The 21,557-nt window shown below is 42.9% G+C and overlaps 1 protein-coding gene across 1 annotated transcript in view; it reads left to right on the top strand.

Annotated features, from left to right (window-relative positions):
• WWOX (WW domain containing oxidoreductase) overlaps positions 1-21,557 on the top strand; it is an 899,405-nt gene that overhangs the window by 256,783 nt on the left and 621,065 nt on the right. Inside the window, exons 7-8 of the mRNA XM_028534727.2 lie at positions 3,689-3,874; positions 9,689-9,953. Of these exons, the coding sequence (XP_028390528.1) occupies positions 3,689-3,874; positions 9,689-9,953 (451 nt within the window). The remainder of the gene's footprint in view (positions 1-3,688; positions 3,875-9,688; positions 9,954-21,557) is intronic.

Here is a 21,557-nt window from a genome sequence, read left to right on the forward strand (position 1 = left end):
CTTTCTCAAGAAGTTGTTCCCTGGCCCAATGGAAAATTTCAGCTCTAGAGGATGGGATTGCTACTTTCCAAACGTCACCCCCAGGGGCTCGGAGAAGGTGCTGTGTCCACTCAATAGAGAGGTCGGAGCTGTTGGAATCTCCAGTTCTTCGCACAGAAAACAGTTTTTCCTGTCCTCACTCACCCCTCACAGACCAGAATCCACCAAAGAAGGAAAAAATCCATCCCTGAAAGTGCTGACTAATAGCATCAACTTTGGAATCCGAATGATACTATTTTTGTTTCTATTCTCTTTCCAGTTTGAACTTTCCTTTTGATATTTTGTAAATATTCATCATCTCAGAGCCTTTTGAATTGCAATGGCTTTTAGTCAAAACTGAGCAAAATGTGCCATTTGAATAATAAATACCTCATTAGAGCGAGGCTAAAGGAATTCTTTTTCTTTTGTACAAGCCAATTAAGTGTCTTTACAGTTGAAAAAAAACTCTAGTACTTTATAGTTTCATATTCCATAAGCCTATTTTTATTTAATGGGGGTGACAAGTTTAAGTACAGGATACAGATTTTGCTTCTGGTGTTGTGCAATGAACATCAATGAAAGATGATAAGATTTGGTGAAAAGGAAAGGGTTACCCACGTCCTCTGGGTTCATGCCCCAGGCTGAGGTCTTTGGTAAGCACGGTACAGCTTGCATTTTCCCCACAAAATGTGCAGACAGGGATGAAGGGGTTATAGAGGTTATGATGCCGAAATTCCAAATGCCCAGGCCTGTCTTAAAGACAGGGGAATGCTAAAAAACAAACACACACACACAAACAAAAACCTTTGAAGAATTTTATTTTCTCTTATGGATAAGAGGGAAGGGTGTAGAAGCAGAAAGTAATGATTTAACCTGGCAGGTACCTTGCAGGATACTGGGGCTTTGCTCATCATTCTTCTGTTGCTGGATTTTAAGTTGCTTCCAGTTCATATACAGATTTATAGTTGTAGCTCACTTACAATTATTATTCATCCTTATGAGTAAACTTTTATATAAATTTTTGAGTACTTAGGAAAGAATCTTGGAAACTTGTTTTAGTTTCCTAAAGCTGCTATAACAAATTACTACAAATTTCGTTACTTAAATGACAGAAAGTCAGCCTAGCACAGTTCTGGGGGCCGAAAGTCTAAAATCAGGGCGTCGGCAGCATTGGGTCCTACTGGAGGCTCCAAGGGAGAATCCAGTCAGAGCATTTCTGCTGGCTTCTGGTGCAGGTGGCAACCCTTGGCGTTCCTTGGCATTTGCATGCAACACTCCATCCTCCGCCTTGGCCTTCCCATCTCCCTCTCCGGGTGTCTTCTGCCCTTCTCTTCTCTTGTGAGGGCTCTTGTCATTGGTTGGTTACACCTTAATCCCAGATGACCTCATCTCAAGATCTGAATTTAATGACCTTTGCCAAGACCCTTTTTCCAAAGCTCACATTCACAGGTTCCTAGTGGACCTATCTTTTAGAGTCCACCCTTAACCCCCCTACAGAAGAAGTGAAGAAGTGGCATATCAGTGAGGTTAGAAGGTGCTATGGGAGTGGCCTGCCCCTATGTAGGCAAAATAGGAGAGCATTGTTGGTAGAGAATTCAAAGTCAATAATAAAACTGACTATAGGTTGATGTGTACTTTGTTATTATCGTGCAATGGCAATTTTAAACATTATCAGTGATAAAATATTTTCCCCTGAGATGTGAGCTGCTGCCTTGGCACTGTCCCCCTATGTACCCCATTGCTTGGAAACAGGGTTAAGAGGTGAAATAGTGTGAATTTTTCTAATTCTCATCATTTATATTTTCAACTTAATGTAAAGGATATAGGAATATACTCACCAGCTTTATACAAGGTAAAAATGTAATAATATAAACAAATCTGCTAATTAGGTAGAAAATATTTAAAATTTTGCTACTTATAGAGTTCAACATATTAACTCTTATACTGATTATTTTGTAATCTAGTTTTATAAATTTTTAAAGTATCATCCATATTTCTGTAGGACTCAGAAGTTTTTCTTATTGATTTGCAAACACTCTTTATATAGTAAAAATAAGGGTCCTTTATAACATGGCACATGTTTGTCATTGTTCCTTTTTACTTTCTTTAGAGAACAGATTATTCCAGTTTTTAGAAAGACTTTCTTGTACGCTTCCCTTTATTGCATACTGATCTTTGTTTTTAAATAAATTACAATTTCGGCTACAGTCTTTTATGAGGATGGAACAAAATCAGATTGTTGCAAAAAGTAATAGTTCTATGAAATGTTTCTAGGCAAAGAACACTGAATTTTTTAAAGCAAAGTTACAGGAAATGATTTTACTTTCTACATCATGTAGGAAATGTTGCCTACAAGCCAGTGGCATGGCATCTGGGCTGTGTGAGGAAGCGGCACCACCAGCCCCAGCCCCTGCTCTACAGGCAGGCGCTGGAAACTTCAGGTCTCTGTGATTTGTCCGAAACCAGGACAGAAGGCCCATCTTTGAACTTTAATCCAGTACTCCTGTAAAACCCTGCCCTCTCTCTTTTCTCTTGTTCTTTCACTGGCCAACTTCCTAACTGCTTGTTTTTCTATAAAGCATTCACTTGATTCCATTTTTCCTTATTTTAAAGACCCCATATGCTAACTACAGAAAAAATGAAGAACATACAAATGTACTCAGAAAGAGAACCGTGTAAGACATATTGGGTCCCGCCCCTCCCCAGACGCAGCTGCTGTTACCATGTTCGCACAGCCGTTCTTGCTGTGCGTAGGTGTGACCATGCAACGGCACCTGTGTTGTTTTTTAACACGAATGTTTTACAGGGTCTATAGATTTGTTTACTTGTTGCCATTTTAATGGCTGCATAGTATTCTATATTTAAATCCATTTCATGGTTTTCAAATTATATATTTAGTTTAACTCTAATTTGTTGTTTTTATGTTGCAACTACAAACACTGGGTATATATTTCTTTATAAAATTCTTTTTTGTACCTTAGGATGATTTCCTACAAGTTCAATTCCTTTATCAGGATTTAGGATTTTGATTCACAGGAAAGTCTTACTTAATATTTAAAACATCTTTATTATGAAATAAATTAAATATGTACAAAAGAAGATACTATAAGAGGCCCCCGCTTACCTGTCCCTGAAGCTTGTTTCTGAAACGTGGATTCAATCTGACTTCTAGAAAGACCACATTCAAACACTGCTTGCCTGTCACTTCAGACGGAGCATTTTTACCTTGATGTGTTTATTTAGCACGGACTGAATGCTGGTTCCTATGTCCAGCTTCTTACAGCATATTTTTCTTCTTTTATTTCTTATGTTTACGTTGAGGGCTATTTTGAAGAAGCTGAGAATTGGATGAATGGAGAAGCAGAGATTCCACTAGGTGGTAGGAGCTAGGCTTCGGCCAAGGCGACCCACGCGCCCCGGTTGTCCAGCATGGGCCTGCTTTAACACTGAGAGGCCTGCAGACCAGGAGCCCCCTTTCCCCAGCACCCCTGTGCAGCTGCCAGGTCAAAGTCCCGTCGGAATGGCTTAAGCTGCAACGTTTGGGTGTATCCCAATCCAAGGGACTGGCGCCTTGAAGACAGTGAAGAGTTGTTTCTTCCTGAGGGAGCACGAGCCATCCTTGATTTCAGAGTGTTTACGTCTGCACAATGTTGGCCGTTTTATTTTTCAGGTCTCTGCATGTTCTCGTGTGCAACGCGGCGGCTTTCGCTCTGCCCTGGAGCCTCACAAAAGATGGCCTGGAGACCACCTTCCAGGTGAATCACCTGGGGCACTTCTACCTTGTCCAGCTCCTTCAGGATGTCCTGTGCCACTCAGCCCCAGCCCGAGTCGTTGTGGTGTCCTCGGAGTCCCATAGGTGGGTTACAATTCCATGTTCTGTCCCCTTGTCCCCTCCCTGCCTTCCCTGCACCAGCTGATTTTCTCCCAAGACTCTTTCTGAAAATAGTTACCATTAGTCCTGCTCTGAAAAGTGTGGGTGCACTCGACCCGGCTTACTTAATTTTTGAGGTTTCTTTGTGATTGTGGGGGATTATTTGGGGATTTTGTCTACGGCAGTGCAGATTGTTTTTACAACTCTACTTCAAGCCCCTCATTGATTTTGCTTTGAGATGGAATAATAATTGATTAAATCTGAATGCCTGACCTTTATTGATTTGTCATTCAACAACTTCAACATCTCACCAAGAAGAATGTGCAGTTATTCTAGCAGGAGAAACAATGCAATTAAAGACTGCGAGATGAAATCCAATCGTTTTATAATGAGAAATTAGGGAATTCAATGCAGACATTAGCTGTGTAATTGTAGGAAGGGAAGTACTGTAGTTAGGACATATTAGAAATCTGGCCATGCCTCTTTTGGTTAAAATTTCAATTAAAACATCAGATGGCACTTCTTTTCTATTACCATTAGGAGAATATCCAATTGACTAAAAAGGCATTTGAAAATTTCATCGTATTTTCAGCATATTTGTTTCTGGAGTTGGATAAACAACTGTCTGTCTGAAGAGAAGTACTCGGGAAAGACAAAGGGCTTGCTGGGGGAGGCGAGATTTAACGTGTGTGAGGGAGATTTTCCTAGTGCACTTGGAAGCTTTCACTCTTAGCAAAGTAGCTGGAAAAAATAACGTGCAAGTGCCTCTTTTCCCCCCTTCTTCCCTGCCTTAAGTCCTGAAATGTTTTAGTGACCCAGAATGGAGCTTATTTTTTAAATCATGCTTCCATAAAATGTAACCCGTGGGACTTGGAAGAGAGAGACCAGCCAAGGGTTAGTCTGAAGCCTTTATCACTCCCAAACACAGGGGCTTAGGGTATAAGTGACATGCTGCAGATAGATTTACTTTTACCATTTTAAATTTATGATGGCTGAAATGAAAGGAAAATGCCAGTAATACTCCTCCCCCATGTTAAAAGACGAGAAGCATCTAGTAATTAGGTGGTAACAAAATCTGGACATCCTTATCTTTGCAAATCACACCGGGTTTTCGAAACAAAGTGGAGTGGCCCTGTGAAGGAGCGAGGGAGGCTACCGCGGGGGCAGGCGCAGGGGAGCGAGCTCCGGAAATAAATCTGCCAGCCCCAATCGCTTGCCAGATGTGGAGGGCACCACGGGATATGTTTAAATGAGCTGGTATTTAATGGGAGATTATGTTGAATTGTCAGCTGCTCTCTTCCCTTTGTAAATCTGTGTCTCAAATGGTATTTCATGTGACGTCTTTGTCCTCTCCGCAACTGCAGTGTAATTCGTTCCTACCTTGGAGATCCGAATCTTAATTTCATTTAAAAGATGAATTGGAAGGAAGGGCCTTGGTCTCCTGAATTAGATCCGCTTTAGTTTACAGACAAGGCCTTCTTGAAATGCGTTGCCAGGCTCACTTCCGTCTTCGGCGTTCTGATTATCCTTTGCACGTATTAAAGTGCGTATTCTTACAGAACGTTAACCCCCCAAGCTGATTTGTTTATTACACTTTAACTGTGCACCCCCTCCCCCCAGAACCCGAGAACCAGTGCGAATAGCGGGTGCACGGCCCTGGGGAAGCGCTTGCTGTCTGCACAGGCACCCAGAGCCCTCAGCCGTGGTGTGAAATGGAAGTGTTGATATCTAATTACCTCCATAAGCCCCGGCGGAATCTCTTCCTTGGAGTCAAGACCCCCTGTTAGGGGAAAAATAAAGTCCTATGTTTGCAGAAAATATTACACCAGACTGCCCCAAGGCAAAATATTTATTAGCCCCCCTGTGTCTTCACTGCATTTTAGTTACTGATCTGGAGTCTGAGCAAGTGAATCGAGCTTCTGCATGCCTAAAACACATCATATTAAAATGAGAACTTGACTTCCCTTGCTGTGAGAAATTTTCAGATAACAATTAAAATAGAAGGAACAGAGCGGAGTGCTGGCTGAACAACTCGACGTGGCCACAGCTGTGTTGAGTGCTAAGTTGCCACACACACACACACACACACACAGAGCCTCTGATGCAAATTCAGTCCTATTCTTTGAACATACCAGCTTTTGTCTACATAGAATCCAGCCTAATTACTTTAGCTTGGTAATTTAAAAATCCTCAGTTAAAAAAAAAGGAGCAGCATAGATAGAAATACAAGCTAGAGGTCCCCTCAAACAACTGATGTTAATGTCCAGAGAGCAAATGTTAACATGTTAGTGTACTGGTAGGAGGATCACTCTATTAAGACACGATTGTTTGGCTTTGTCAGTTTTTCAGCTTGAAAATAGAGTAGTCAGCCTTTGAAGAGCTGTTTTATTGCCTCTTGAGCTGAGAGGAGAATACGGTCGTTTTCGTCATTTTTTTTCAGGAAGCCTGCCGTGGCTCAGAGGAATCAGAAGGCTTGCCCACCCTTCCCGCTTCCTGCGGGACTGTCAGTACAAGCTACTCAGACCTTCCAGATAGGTTTGCTGCCCAGGAGATCAGCAGGGCAGGAAGTCAGGGGGCCACTTACGGGGGAGTGCTGTGTGCAGGGGGTGGGCCTGATGTTTAGCAGCTGTGCTTCCTTGAAACCTGCCTTCAACTTGGTTTCTTGTCACTTCTCCCCATGCTGTGTGTGTGTCTGTATGCATCTGTCTTGTTTCTAGATTTCTAGGCTGGGGGCTACGAATGAATGACATCTCTCTTTAGGAATTTAATCAACCCATTGTGTTCCCCAGTCATGAGATACTTCTGCGTTGTCCTGAAAAACCAAAGCAGGGGACTCATTCTACACATTAGAAAGTGCCACACACAATGTGCCACATTCTTCATTCTCTCTAATGAAGAAGAACACAGAGGATCTGAACCTGGTGGTACATTTGCCTTCCGAGCAAGGCTCAAAACAAGATTTTTAGAATAAAGGGAGGAGGCTTGGCCCTTAGTTTATTCTCTAACTTTGTATTTAGTTCATACTATGTGTTAAGCATTGTACTAGGCAACATGCAAGGGGCTCACTGTCTGCCTTCTAAAAATTCACAGTCTAGCATTCGGACGAGGTGAACAAAAGCCTTGCAGTCTTCCGGTGAGGTAAAGACAGAGGCACGGCGTGCAGACTAAATGCAAAGACGGCATGGTTGCCTTTGCTGCCTATCTCGGAGGGGCGGCGGGGTTATTGAACAGGAATAATATCATAGACTGGGTCCTGGACGCTGGGCGCTTCATTTCCATGGGAACAGGCATTTCAATCTGCTTTACACTTTTTTGGTCTATCTTCCCACCGCCACCTAAGCAATCAGCACAGCAACCAGCAGTGGAAGAGTTAGTTAGGGAGAGCTTCCTGAAGGAGGTGGTTTCTGAGCTGGGCTGAGCTAAAGAAATAGGCCAAGAAGGTTTCCAGCAATAGGTGACGGAGAGCGAGGAGTGAGAGTGAAGGATGTTGTGTCTCTCTCATACCTTTGCCATACTGTCCAAACCCTTGATGCTCTCTTCTACGTGAGTTGGCAGCATTTCTGAGACACAGCCTATATCTTGGATCACTGGGTTCTCAGCAGTCCCTCTTTGTAATGACTCTTCTGTAACACCGTATTACAGCGATTTTCAACCTTTGTCATCTCCTGGCACACATAAACTAATGATTACTAAAATTACTAGAGCACACCCAAAAAGATTTTTTTTGCCAAGCTGACCAAAAAAGAGTACATATAATTTTGATCCGTTCACACCAGACAGCTGCCGTTGTGTTGGCTGCTGTCATATTTTTATTTCACAGTCTCGGGGAAAAGAGGTCGGTGCCCCTGGATAAACAGTCAGGTAGGGCATGTGTGAACGGTTCTTGTGGCACGCCAGTGTGCCTCGTGCAGCACAGTGTTTGAAAATCGCTGTCTTATTACAATGTTGAAATATGGTTGGAGTAATATATCTTCTCTGCATAAATATACTTTAATTCAATACGCTAGCTTACTGTAATCTGAGGAAAAAATAAATGTGAAGCAAAATAGCAGATGTTTGAACATATGAACACTTGGGCAGGACTGCAGGAAAGGTAAGCAATCAGATGCGCGTGTGCACGCATAAGTCACCCGGAGAGGGGTACCCACACAGGCAGGCTGCTAACAGGCATGTGGCATTCCAGCCCCCCACCACCAGCACTGAGTTAGGTCCCACCCCCACCCCCAATCACAAAATGTGGAAGTGCACTCATTCCTCATTTATACGATTGTTGTACTGCACTCCCGGAAATCCAGTGGGTGTTAAAACTGTGCACATATGTAAAACACAGTTAGGCTCTTGGCTCGGATAATTATGCCCGGGCTTTTCAGCTGCGTGAATGGCCAGTGCGGCAGCCCTCACTGAGCGAGACTCCGCCTGCGTCGCAGGACACCCGGCCTCCCTGGCCCCGCCGGCAATCGTTATGACAGCCGGAGCAAGGCGCCCATAAATTTTTAAATTTCCCGCTAAGTTCCACTGCCTTAAACGATTACGCTCAGAAGTCTGGGCTCTCCCTGTGGTTTGGGGACTTGGAAACAGGCAGCCAGCAATCCGTTTCAACGTCGTGTTGCCGTATCACTGATGGTGTTTCTGGCCATCAGCTTTGTTGATGATGCTAGAGCAGCAGTGTCATTTAATATAAGAAATTGGATGTCACTGACTGATTCCCAGGCAAGGTACATTTAATTTCCATGAAAACATGCATTTTGTCTGCCCCTGTGAGGCTTTCTTTGGTCATAGCTCAACTGAACTGCTCATATTAAGGACTAACCAGATAATTCTGTAATTTTGATTTTATCTTTTGTTCTCCACAGCAGTTATCTAGGTTACTCTTGCTATGCTCCCTTATTATTCAGTGCAAATGCCAAGAATTAACTTAATGAAGTGAACTAGGTCCTTACCAAAGATGACACCATCCTCTAGAAAATTCCTTTGTTATTACCCATTTTTTAAAAATCAGACACCACTTTGTTGTTATTTCTTTAAAAGAAAGGAAGGGAGGGAGGAAGAAAAGAAAAGGAAGAAAGGAAGGAAGGGAGAGAGAAAAGAAAGGAGAGAAACAAACAGCTGGTGTTTAACGACTCCGTCAGACCCAATTATAAAACATCAACTGCTTACTCTGATTTGTGTGTATCCATGCCACGGGTGTGCTTAAAAACATTGCACTCTGCCAGATCTCATTTTGGCTTTGTTTATATTTGTCTTTCCAACGTAGAAGACTATTGATGGCACCTCACCAAGGTTGTAACCCCTTTATAATCATTAATTTTTAATCTGAAAAAGAGTCTTGGAAGCAGCAAGACTCATCCATATATTTACTTGGATGCTCAAATGAAATTATACAGGACTCAAGCACTGGCTAAAATAACCCGGGAAAACCCCGTCAAAGGTTAGGAATGTGATATTTTTCTGTTTCCAAAAGCAGCAGCCCTTTAAGATGCTTTTTCATTTAATTTAATTATCTTTGAACTTCCTGTTGAAGATTTTGAAAAATATATGTTAGAGGTGGGTGGGGGGGGTGGTGGTTCAGCAAGTTAAGAAAGTTTGGGCCTTTATTAAGTCTATCCTTGGATCCAGTTGGTTTATATCATTAAATGACCATTGTCTATTTTTAAGGGCAACTTTGTTTCCATGTTTGCAAAAATTGAGTTTTCAATAGTCTGCATAGTTTTGCAGATCGCCAATAAAAATAAAAAAGCTATATCATACATCAGAGATTGGCTGATGCATGTCATGTTTTCTATTTTCTTTTTTTTTTAGATTTACAGATATTAATGATGCCTCAGGAAAACTAGACTTCAATCGCCTCTCTCCATCTAAAAATGATTACTGGGCCATGCTGGCTTACAACCGCTCCAAACTCTGCAACATTCTCTTCTCCAACGAGCTCCATCGCCGCCTGTCCCCGAGAGGGGTCACGTCGAATGCGGTGCATCCCGGAAACATGATGTACTCCTCCCTCCACCGCAACTGGTGGGTGTACACGCTGCTGTTTACCTTGGCCAGGCCCTTCACCAAGTCCATGGTAAGTGAGCGGCTTTAATCTCCTCGGACGCTTTCCGTGCGCCTTTGTGGGAAGGGTCCCAGGGAAACCTGGGTGCCCGTTTTCCTCAGCCTCTCGTCTCTTGTAATGATGCGTCTGGTCTTGATAATCACATCATCAAGTCTATTAAAGCCATTGGAAAGGGCCCTTGAACACATTTCAATCAATTTTAGATTACATCTGTTTCTCTAAAGGTGTCTCAGAGGGCTGGATAGAAGATGCGGTTTTCCAATATTGTGTTAGTATGGCTGAAAGTCTTGATGGTGATGATTGGTTTTCTTTTGATGTGATTTTTTTTCATTATTATTCAGAAGGCGCAGTACTTGGAGACTGTTTTGTGTTAGTAGGTGAAAAACATGGATTTGTGACTATTGAATTATCTGCCGATGTGATTCCACTGAATCTGTATCCGATGTTCTAAGTTCTTCTTTTAATGGGTGTGGACTTCTCCTGCAGTGCACTTCCTTGGCTGGGAGTGCATCTCATTCTTTCCTTCCCCAAAGGGGAATCCTTGTGGATGGAGCACATTATTGCTGTTAGATTTGGAAATGTTCACAAAGGCAGCTGTGATGTTTTTACATTTTTGATGGTCATATAACAGCCATATCTAGAAACTTCCTCCATGAAAGCATTTCAGTAAGAAGTAACTTGAATGAAGAATGAACATTTTATATAATACATTTGGTGCAGTATTTTTCTGAACCACTGGCTTTCATTTGGCTATTTAGTATGGTAGCCACTGGTCACACCGGGCTATTGAGCCCTCGAAAAATGGCTAATATACAGGGTCCAGTAGAAGTAACACCTGCTTGAGTTTGGTGGGTAGTGTAATAATACGGGTGTCATAATGTATAGTTTTCGTTTGAACATTTCACCTAAAACATCATATGGTATGCTTGAGTGTGATAGTGTTATGTTACAGGATTACGTGCTTATGATTTTGTAATAAAAGACTTTTTAATAAAAAAGGGATGTTATTTGTGCTGGACCCTATACATAGGGAATTAAAATTTTAATTTAATGTTGTTTCAATTAATTTAAATTGAAATAGCCGCACGTGCCTAAAGGCCGCCCAGTTGGAAAGCGTGGCTCAGTGGCGTGCCTAGCCCAGTGCCGGTTGTACGGTAGGTGTGCCGCACTTCTCGCTCCGACCGTTGTTATTCTTGTTATTGCCAATATTACCTTGGTCCTGAACAGTATTTTCCAGAATGTAGTTGCTGCTAAGGGTTACATGGGTCACAGAACTAAAGAACTCTGTAAACTTAGATTCTGGTGATTTGGGGACTTTAACTGGCAAGGCAGGACGGGTGCCCAGGTAGAGAGAACTTGCTTCTCCAACCTGTACGTCTGGTCCCTGCGGAGGCCATTGAGGATTTCCTGTTCCTGATCCAAGTGATTGGAAAACAGCGTCCTTTAAGTGTCACACACAAATGTACTGTTTAGGATAAGCCTATGGATTAGGAAGACTATGAACTATGTAGCTAAATTTAAATACTCCAGAAAATTCTAATAATATCTTTACATCTTTGGTGGTATTTCTCAGCCATTAGAGTCCCATATAAATAGATTTATAAAGAAGTGGAGTGGAAACCCTGGACTCGTTTCTCAAACTCACAGGCAATTGCTTCTCTTTCGTAAACCCCGAGGTCTCTGTAGGGCACCGCGTGAGCGCAGCCTTGGGACCCCTGCACTTCCCTGGGAGGACAGGCCATGCTTACTGGGAGAGTTGCTGCAGGTTCTGTCCTCCTGTGCGTTGTCTGTCATCGATATCCTCATGATAGGACTCTTGTTCCATGGATGAGGGTGCGCATCTGCCATTGTAAAGCAAACGTATTTTTGGAAATAAGCCCTGTGGTTGCATTCCCATCCCCACCTCGTGTAAAAGGTGGATTCCTGATGCTCAGGAAGAAGCTTCGGAAGATGTAGTGTCCCCGTCTCCAGGTGTGTTCTGTGTGTGTGCTTTGTCACCTCCTCTGCATTCCACTTCAGAGGAAGTGCTTTCCTTTTGACATGAGTGTTGCTGGAGCGTATATATTCCATTGTACAAGGTCAAGGACACAAGGAGCACAACCCAGCCTTGTGTTTGGAGGCCGTGCCTTAGCTTCTCCACTGTCGCCTGCTCCCTTAAGTATTAAACAGCAGTATTGTAATATCAATGTTCCTTTTTTATTTGCTGTGACTTGCTGTGACTATGGTGATTTTAGTTACAGTAATTAGGTCACCCTTCATGGAGTCAGGCTATTTTAAGTGCCTCTTTAAGGAATATTGTTGCAGATCAGTAATTTTACAATTGGATGTTCTTGTGTAACTTTATTAAATGTAATCTGTCTTTTAAATGTTGCCCTTTTACAGTTATACATTTCTAATTGTTGCTGTAAATGCATTATCACTTTGAAATTAATTAATTTTTCCATTTTGGCCGCCTGCAGTATAATAATCACTAATGAGAAACTCATAGGGATTCATTCTCAGCACAGCGACCCCCACTGGTAAAGCCGGGTCTCTGCCAACGCTCCCTCCTGAGGTCTGGGGACAAGACAAGAGTACTGGGGATACTGGGGGTCCTAGGAAAGACATTGTGTACCCCCTCCCTCCAGTTTGTGATGAAATAAAAACAGTAGATAAAATGGGAATAGAATATTTTTAATATTTAAAGATGGAGGATTCTTCAGCTAGCTGCTTTTGAAACACCTTCAAAGAAACTGAAGTTTTCTGGCAGCTTTTAAATGATGAAGTCACGCCCATTGTGTGTGCGTTGTATGTTTACTTTCCTGCCTCTGTGCCATATTCTCCCTTTTTTATGCAATCAAATTCTTCTAAAATGATATTTTGCAGTTGTATGCATGAATATATACTGTATGTTAGTACATATGATATATGCATACACACACATGGCTTTATGGGGCTTAATTCACAAAACTCAGGTATTATAATTTCAAGGATAATCTTGGGTATTTTGATGCCTTTAGATTCCTGGCATACTCTCAAGGGAGATGCACCCTGGCAGCACAGGCCAGACGCCATGATGCTCTATGTATCAATGTGCAGATCTTCGTGTATCTCACAATCCTTCTACAATGGTAGAATTACTATCCTTATTTTACATTTAAAAGCACAGACAACTTACCCAACTTGTTCAAGCAAATGGTATTTCAGCGTCAGACCCTTCACCATCTATTCCCAAAATCGCTTTCTTCGTCAAGCACCCCCCAGTGACCCTGCCATATATATCTAGTTGTGTAACTATGTTTTCTTCTTAACCTGTTTGAGCGCCTTCGTGACATTAACCCCTGCCCCTCCATTTTTCCCTGCATGAGCTTTCCGTTCTGTAAACAACGTCTTAGCTGGAGTTCCCTGGTCCCAGCCAGCCCTTCGAGGATCGGTATGTAAATCTGAAGCTGAGCACCATCACGTGCCTCTTGGGGTGTTTTGTGCAACCAAATATTTGTGTTGGCCCGTAACAGTAGAAAGAATATCATGTGTTAGGGTAGCAAGAGCTTAGCAGATGTTTTAGGGAACTGCATTTTCAAATCATTTTCCATTAAAAAATAGCTCGAGTTAGTAGAACTTTTGAAACGATTGGGTTACGTTTCCTGTGGCCGTGTAAAGCCAGTCATTGTGCTGAGTTTTAGCAGATGTGTAGCCAGCCTGCTAATGGATGGGCCTGCAATGCTGGTTCTGTTGCAAAGATATAAATTAAAGTAGGAAAAGCACAAGATGTCATTCTCCTAACCTTCGGGAAAGCCAAGCTGGGTAATTCTGCCCTTGAATGACCTGCTGCAGGGTGATTTATAGATGGACAATTTAAAACATAATGAAGGAGATAATAGATGTTGATTTGTTCTTTAAATTAGTATTTTAGAAAAATACCTCTCCCCCCTTCCCCTTTAAATACCTGCAGCTGACTACACTCCAGATACTATCAAGGGCAGCCCCTCCTTGAATCTCTTGGAACAGTGGAGTAGAAAGCAGGGGCCTTTTTCTGCTGGGAGGAGGAAATAGGATTTTCAAAGTAGAAATTTCAGCATGTTCTTTATTAATCTAAGTATTTTGAGACTTCCTAGTGAGGGCTGATTCTCTGGCTGCTGCACTCTTGACAGAACAGATGTGTTGGAAAACCGGGCTCCCAGGACCCCTGTGTGGTTGAGCCACACTTGAGCTTTCCTGCAGATCCCCACAGAAGGACCTGGTGGTGGGCTCCTGTCCTCGCCGAGGCCGCATCCCCACAGCCTCAAACACTCTTCTCACTCTCCAGTATTATCATTAGCACTGGTTTTATTAGTCATGTCTCAGTTCTGTCTGGAGTTTTACAGTGTACCGTGTTTGTTCAATTCAGAGCCCAAGGGATATGGGAGAGCGAAAAAGAGTGAATGATTTAGAATCATTAGGCCTGTATTAAAAAATCAGGTTTCCCCTCCTTTTTAGTTGTATAATTTTGAAATTATTTGCCTCTTGGAGGATCATATTTTATGTCAGTTTACATGGTTTGGACTTTAGATTCCGAATTATGAAGATGCAGTTAAAAGTGGTTGGAATGATAGAGATTTGTTCTTCTCATAGATCCAGGAGCCCCAAAGCATCCAGGGGTGTGTTTGGCTACTGTATAGGCAGCTCCTTTGTGACAGTCTTGCCTTTTTCCTCATGCTTATAATATGGCTGCAGCAGTGCCAACCATTGCATCCCACAGGAAAAGGTCTGCAGACAGGATGGGAGCAATGGGTCCCCTCCTTGTGTGCCTCCACCCTTTATCAAGGAGAACATTCTCTCTCAGAATTACCCTCCCCAAAAGACGTCCTCTCAGCTCCCACTGGCCAGGATTGAGCCGCTTGTCCATCCTAGGTGCAGGGAAAGTGGGCAAAGTGCATTCCGGCATTTTGTGTCTCTAGTGTGGGAGGTGAGGTCTAATGGCAGGAAAAAGGGTGGAATGATGGCTTTGGGACAGGCACTGTGGAGTAGGTATGAAAATAGTTTTGTCACTGTCAAGTGGGAATACTCTGTTTCATAGGGTCACTGTGAAAAGAAGCAAGGATTGGAGGGAAGGCCCCTGGCCGTAGCTGCCCCCTTCCTCTCCACCAGTTTTATCTCTAGCCACCTTCAGCCCCATTTTCTTCCCTTCTTCAGGGTGTTGAAGCATACTGTTCTTTGGTCCGGAACACTCTTTTCCTCTACTTTTAGCTACTTTCCACTCATCCGTCAAACTCAGTCCAAAACATTGAGGCATTAGATCAAGATTTGCTCAAGACTCACCATGATGTGTTTTCACAGGAGCCAGCACCTGTAATGCTGTCTGGTACCTAAAGCACTCCATACGCATGTGCTGAATGAATGAATGCCGGGCCCCCAGAATTTCCCCTTGGTAGCATTTAACACAAATGTAATTTAGAAAAGTAATTTCTGTAGTTTTGTATTTACGTCTGTCTCCCACTCTCCTGATAGCGGGATTTTTGCCTTCACATGACTATATCCTGGTCCATAAAGTAAATTCTCAGTAAACATTTGTAAATGAATAAATGAAAGATGATCAGGTGCTTAGTGAGTGACAATCATTAATATATCCTTTATCATTAGTCGCTCCGGCATGCAGAGGTTTATAGTTCAGAATGTGTAGGTGGAGAAATGGAGGATGATGCCAGGGGGCCTGCCCAGAGTCATACAGCTAGTTTACGGGAGGCCTGGGGCCAGAGCCAAGGGTCCCCCAAGACTCCTGGTCAAGTGAGGCATGAGGGACCTACCCAGAGGTGTGTGCAGGGAAGGAAAGTGTGTGAGGAGAGAACAACATGGCGTAGGGAAGATGGGGTGAGCTTTAGAGCTGGGCAGCTCTTGGATCAAACCCCAGCTCTACTCCTTGCTCACTCTTAGGCACATTTCGTGGCCTGATTATGATTCTTGTGTAAAACTGGAGTGTTATACCTTCCTCATGGGCTTGTGTTGACACTTGGGGGAGATCATGAATGTATCACCTAGAATGTACTAGGTGCTCAATAGACATCAAGTGGTATTGTTATGGGCTGGTGTGGAGAATTAAAGGTCACGAATATATAGTAATCAGGGCATGCTAGATGCTCAACGAATATTTCTTGTTATTGTTGTCACTGCTTTTTCACATAAGGCTTGCTTCTCTTCCCATTGCTTACCGATGTCTGCTCTCCTAAGGACAGGTCTGCACTGTCACAGAAGGCCTCTTTCTCCCTGTGAACATTAAGCATAAAAACACCATATCCAAGTCTAGCTAAGCACTGAGGCAACACTCAGAGTGGAAACTAGAATTCGACGGGCTTCCATAGTACATAATGGAAGTCCGCCTGGCTGCTTGTTTAAAGCCACCACCTGTACACCTGAGCCTGGAGGAGAGATGAACCCTTCCTCGTTAAGAACAAAGGGAAGGAGAATGCCTGGCCTTGTGAGGCCATAGCATCGCATCACTGTACTTTCTCTGTCTTGCTTTTTAGTGTTTTAAGTCTGGTTAGGCTTTTGTTCGCATATGAGCACTCACGAGGGGGAAAAAGTGACTATCTGGCCTTAATATGTGTGACAAATTATTTAATGAACATTTAACCAAGACTTGAAATTCCCCTCGTTTTATCTTCCTCGTTTCCTTTTCTTCTGTGTCCCCACTGGCATTTCGGTAATGCATTGCCTCTTTTCAACTCTCTTTCTGGCTCTTTTCTTACTTTTAAGTTAGTGGTGCCTTCTTTGATCCTCCCCCTTCAGCTTCCCTTTCTCCAATTTCATACTTCTTTCCAGTGATTTTTGGCCGCAGCGCAGCTGGGACACTGGAGGCCGGCATGATCAAACGGATGCCAGGGGTTTGCATTGCCCCGTGATGATGTTTCTGAAATGTTTCTCCTGTGAGCCCCGATTCTTGTACCACTCGCCGGGCACGTTGATCTTTCCTCGTGAGGTGGAAGGCAGTGTTTTTCTAGCGGCAGTGAGGAGAACTCAAATCTGGTATTCTGAATTATTCAGAAACCAAAACCCACACCCTCCTTCCCCTTCTTACTACACTGAGGTTTAAGGAATACTTTTAAAATCTGCTGAGGGCATGCTCTCACGTTATGTGGTTATGTGAGAACCTACTAAGTGCCAGCTCCACACTCATGGGTTTATGTCTTTATGTCTTAACTCATGGAATAAAATTGTAGAATTTGCTGTCAATACAAGATGGCGTGTCGCTGAGCCAGTCACTTACCATCACCGGGACTCAGTTTTCTTATCTGTAAGATGAGTCAGTTAACCAATGTTAGTTGTTGAATAGCTTCGGATTTTACAGAGCAGTATAATTTGAAAGGAAATTAAAAAAGGGAGATGAGCTCAGGTTCACACTTTGTATTCTGAAAACTCTGGATAAAGGACACAGCCACCCACATTAAACATCTCTACCACTTCATAAAAGAATAGGTATTTAAATGCCCAAAACTGTGCAGGACATAATTTTGGGACAAAAAGCAGCCCTTTCCATGGAGGGCATTCAACTTCAGGGATAAGTCATCACAGTGTCACTGTTGCTGATGGTTGAGCTTGTGTAAAATGCTGGCTTTACACTTGGAAACACCTAGAAGATTCCAAAGGTACTGTTTCAACTCCAGGATTCTTCTGAGAATCTTTTGGATGCAGGTTTCAAACCTTCAGTGAAGCTGATTGCATCTCAGTTAGTTCAGTAGTGAGCCTGCAGGGAGACCAGCTATGCACTGCAGACCCCTCTGGACCCTCCGTAGTGGAGTGAAGGGAAACACAGTGATGTGGCTTTGAACCAGGGTATAGCTGACCTCATGTATAGGTTTTTTCAAGCACCTATTTCAGCCTGTGCCTTTTTGTAAATATGACAACCCCATCTATTTCTTTTATGGTTTCTATGGTTCTAGAACCCACCAGGCATGGCTTAACTGGGTCCTATGCTTTGGGGTCAACTCATAGGTTGCCACCCAGGCTGCAGCCATCATGGGCTCAGCTGGGGAAGGGTCCCTGCCAAGGTCACGTGCTGGTGGGTTGGGCTCAGTGCCTGGTGGCCTAGTAGAGTGAACTCTGGTTCTTCCCTGGCTGTTAGCTGGAGGCCCCTCTCCTGGTTTCTTGCCATAGACGCCCCTTGAGCATGGCAGCTTGCTTTTATCAAGGTGTGGAAGCCAAGAAGGAAATAAAATCTACCAGCAGGACAGCCACAGTCCTGTGGACTCTCATCCCAGCGGTGACATCTCACTGCCTCTGCCCATTCTGTTTGTCAGAAGCGAGTCACTGCGTCTGACCCATCCGTGGGGAGAGGATGTCACAGTGGCGTGAGGCCCGGAGGCAGGAAGCTCTGGGGGCCCATCTTAAAGGATGCCTGTCGTTCTTTACGAGTTCAGTTTGGGGTTTCTGTTTTTGTTTTGTTTCGGTTTTGGTCTTTCTTGTGTGCCTTTTGGTAAGCTATATGGTTGGCAGATTTACTTATAGGCTTTGATATTTCCTGGCCTTAAGCCACAGTGTTCGTTATTGACGCATCTATCTTTGCCTTGCTATTCTCCTATTTACATCCTTTCTGTATTCTTGTTCGCCCCCTTTCTGGGAAAAGAGAGATGCTGGATGCACCCGTTTTGTTTTTTATGTATGTGTGCCTTTCTGCCTCATGATGGGAGACAAGATTTAGTCCTTTAATAAGAAAGTTTATGAAAAGAATAAAGAAACGCATGGGTTATATTTCCTAAAGTCCAGTATTTGTTTTCATGCTGCTTTGGTAGTAGAGGCTGTGTTAATCAATGGCCTAAATTTTCTTTAAAGGAACATGTGTAGCCAAGTTTTGATCTGGGTCTCAAGCTTTGGCCAGAGACAGACCTTGGACTTTTTTCAAGCCATGAAGGTAGATAAGGCTCATGGAGCATTTTAAACCCCATGTAGACTACTATTCCAGATTAGGTATGGTCTTCAGGGTTTGGCTGCTGCTGTGGTTAGTTTGGGGTTTGTTTTATTAAGTAGGCATCTAAGGGGGAAATACCCTTTATTTTGCAGTTTTTAGGAAATATTATAGAGATCGATTTGGAATGCTGAAGTTTAATTTTCATGTTATAAAGCTACTCCTGTAAAGTGCAGTGCTTTACTTAATAATATTCTAATTTCTCCTATGAAATATCAGGCCCTTTTACTGAGCTGGGCTCTTTGCTTCTGCACATTCTGCCTTGTATAGAATCTGGATCACCTGAAACATTTCATCCTTGAATTTCATATGATGGGGTCTCTTTAATCATTTACATGCTGCAAAAAGAAAGTGAAATATTCTTTAAGAAGCCAAAGTAATCCACGGGAACGTATGGTGTTTGTTCAGCTGGATATCTTATTTATTTGAAGTACTGAGAGAAATCTCTTCTGACTGCTCAAAAAAGGGAAGAATAAACAGTGAGACTGTCCAAGTAATCTGAGCTAGCAAGTCCCTCCTTTCACAGAAACGTTATAAAAAGTATATTCACTAGATCCAAAAAAAATACTGTATATCTACTACTGAGACCTGCATAATGTTTTCTTAGTATTCTCACTCTTTAAAAGAAAAAAAAACCTTAAAAAAATCTGGGAACTTTACATTTTTTTAATACTTTAATATGCCTAGGCAGGTGAATTCAATAAGTCTGTTTTTCCTTCTCAGAACATAACGTTTCTTGTCGGCTTTTGTGCGTGCCCTGTGCCATTTGTCTCTTTGTCGACTGTCCGTAACCATGAAAGACCCAGTAATGAAATTAGCGTGGATGAAATCTCAGCATCAACCCTGAACACATTTCCTATAAAGGAGGCATTAAGACATTTAAAAGGAAAAAAAATAATTTATTTCAAAAGAATGAGATTCTGGAGTATACCCAGTCTGGAAAATAATATAGGTTTCTTTTCTTTTTGTTCTCTCTGTCCCGCCCATTGGGAACGAGCTGGCATATTTCTTGTGGATGGAAATCCATATTTCTTTGCTGTGGCTTGCTTTCCCCTTAAACTGACGCCTGTTCATCACATCTCCCAGTGCCACTTTCTCTCATTGCCAGGCTCAAGGCTCCTTTGGACTCATGTTTTTAAAAGTTAAAAATTAAAAATTGGGCTTGTCTTTGCCAAAGTCCACCCAGTCAGCGACACGGCCACACGTTTCTCTGCAACAGGAAGAGCTGGCGTGTGTTCAGTGCGGTGTGGGAGAGTCACTGCGGGTTTGCCCCAAGTGAGTGTGCTCTGCGGGCCCGGAGGGCACAGACGGCCGATAATAACAACAAACACAGCAGCTTGCATTTTAGGAGGTCTCACCTGTGCCAAGTAAGCCCCGTTGTCAGTACCTTTCGTGTGCGGACTCTTTTCTTTCCCACAGTCCGCTACCAACAGTGGATGGTGGGCAGGAGCTGCAGAGAGCACAGAGGCCTGCTCTGTCGAAGACGGATGCAGCCTGATGTAGCAGAAAGCCGTGTGTGGGCTTTGAAGTTGAAGAAACCAGGCTCTACATCCCAGCCTTTCCTTCTAGTGACCCCCCACCCCCCACGTGGCCCCATCATCACGGGCACTTCACAGCATTGGACCTCAAGTTTTCTTTTCCTTTATGAAACAGAGAAAATAGTTCCCCACACACCTTTGGGTTGTTGGAGGACTGAGGCCCAGCTCAACCCCTGGGCAATAGTAGACATTCAAGAAATACTAGTTTTCTTTGTATCCTACCAGTTGATATAAACTTTCCTGAAAAATGTACTTATTTCTAAAGACATAGAGCAAGCTATTGTCAAGGATGCCATCTCTTCCATGACCCCAAAACATATGAAGTTATGCTACTGCGTGTGAGAAATACCCTTTAATTCTCAACTCTGAGTGAAAGCCCTAAGGAATTACTGTTATACCTTCTGCTTGATAAGGAAATGGTAACGTACTGTTGGACTGCCTTGTCCAGTTTTATGCTTTTCAAATCATCAGTGCTAGTGATTAGCATATCAATTTCCTCCAGTTTTCAGCAACTGTGATGCATTTAGCTCGCCTCTTCTATACATAGTCTTTCTGTAAGTCACCTTAGATCCCTTTGCTGGAAGCAGGTTACCTATGGATTAATAAAGTAACTTAGGTCAAACTATAGGCATTTCCCACAGAATCTCTTAGTCACATCCCACCCAAAGCAATTTCATCTTACTCTGTGCTTTTGGACATATTTCTCTATTGTCCAGGCTCATCTAAAGAGATTATATCATGTAAAACTTTCTGGAAAAAAGTGGGTATGTTATTAAAACTACTTTGTCTTCCGAAATTTGGAAAGCCTTCACCCCTTTTCACCTTTTTGCATGTGATTTACATAGTACCAGTGAGGCGTGCTGCCACGCAGTATGCACGCCGCCCAGGTGGTCCATTTATTCGTAAGATGTGTGTGTGTTTCTGTCCGTGAACATGGAACCGCCACTCTCCACGGTCTCATTAATGTCTTTATTCCTTTTCTGGTCTTCTCCTCTCTGTTTGTGGGCTATTCTCTTTCCCCTACTCCCACTGTTGTTTTCCGGTGAGTTATGTATATCTTAAATACATCTTTGTGAACAGCTTATTTAGTATTCACTTTGTTTAAGTTGGTTAATACAGACAACAGAAGCTAGAATAGGAATGCACATGGACACTTACAGACCG

Source organism: Phyllostomus discolor, chromosome 12, assembly GCF_004126475.2.
Source record: "Phyllostomus discolor isolate MPI-MPIP mPhyDis1 chromosome 12, mPhyDis1.pri.v3, whole genome shotgun sequence".
Taxonomy (NCBI): Eukaryota; Metazoa; Chordata; class Mammalia; order Chiroptera; family Phyllostomidae; genus Phyllostomus; species Phyllostomus discolor.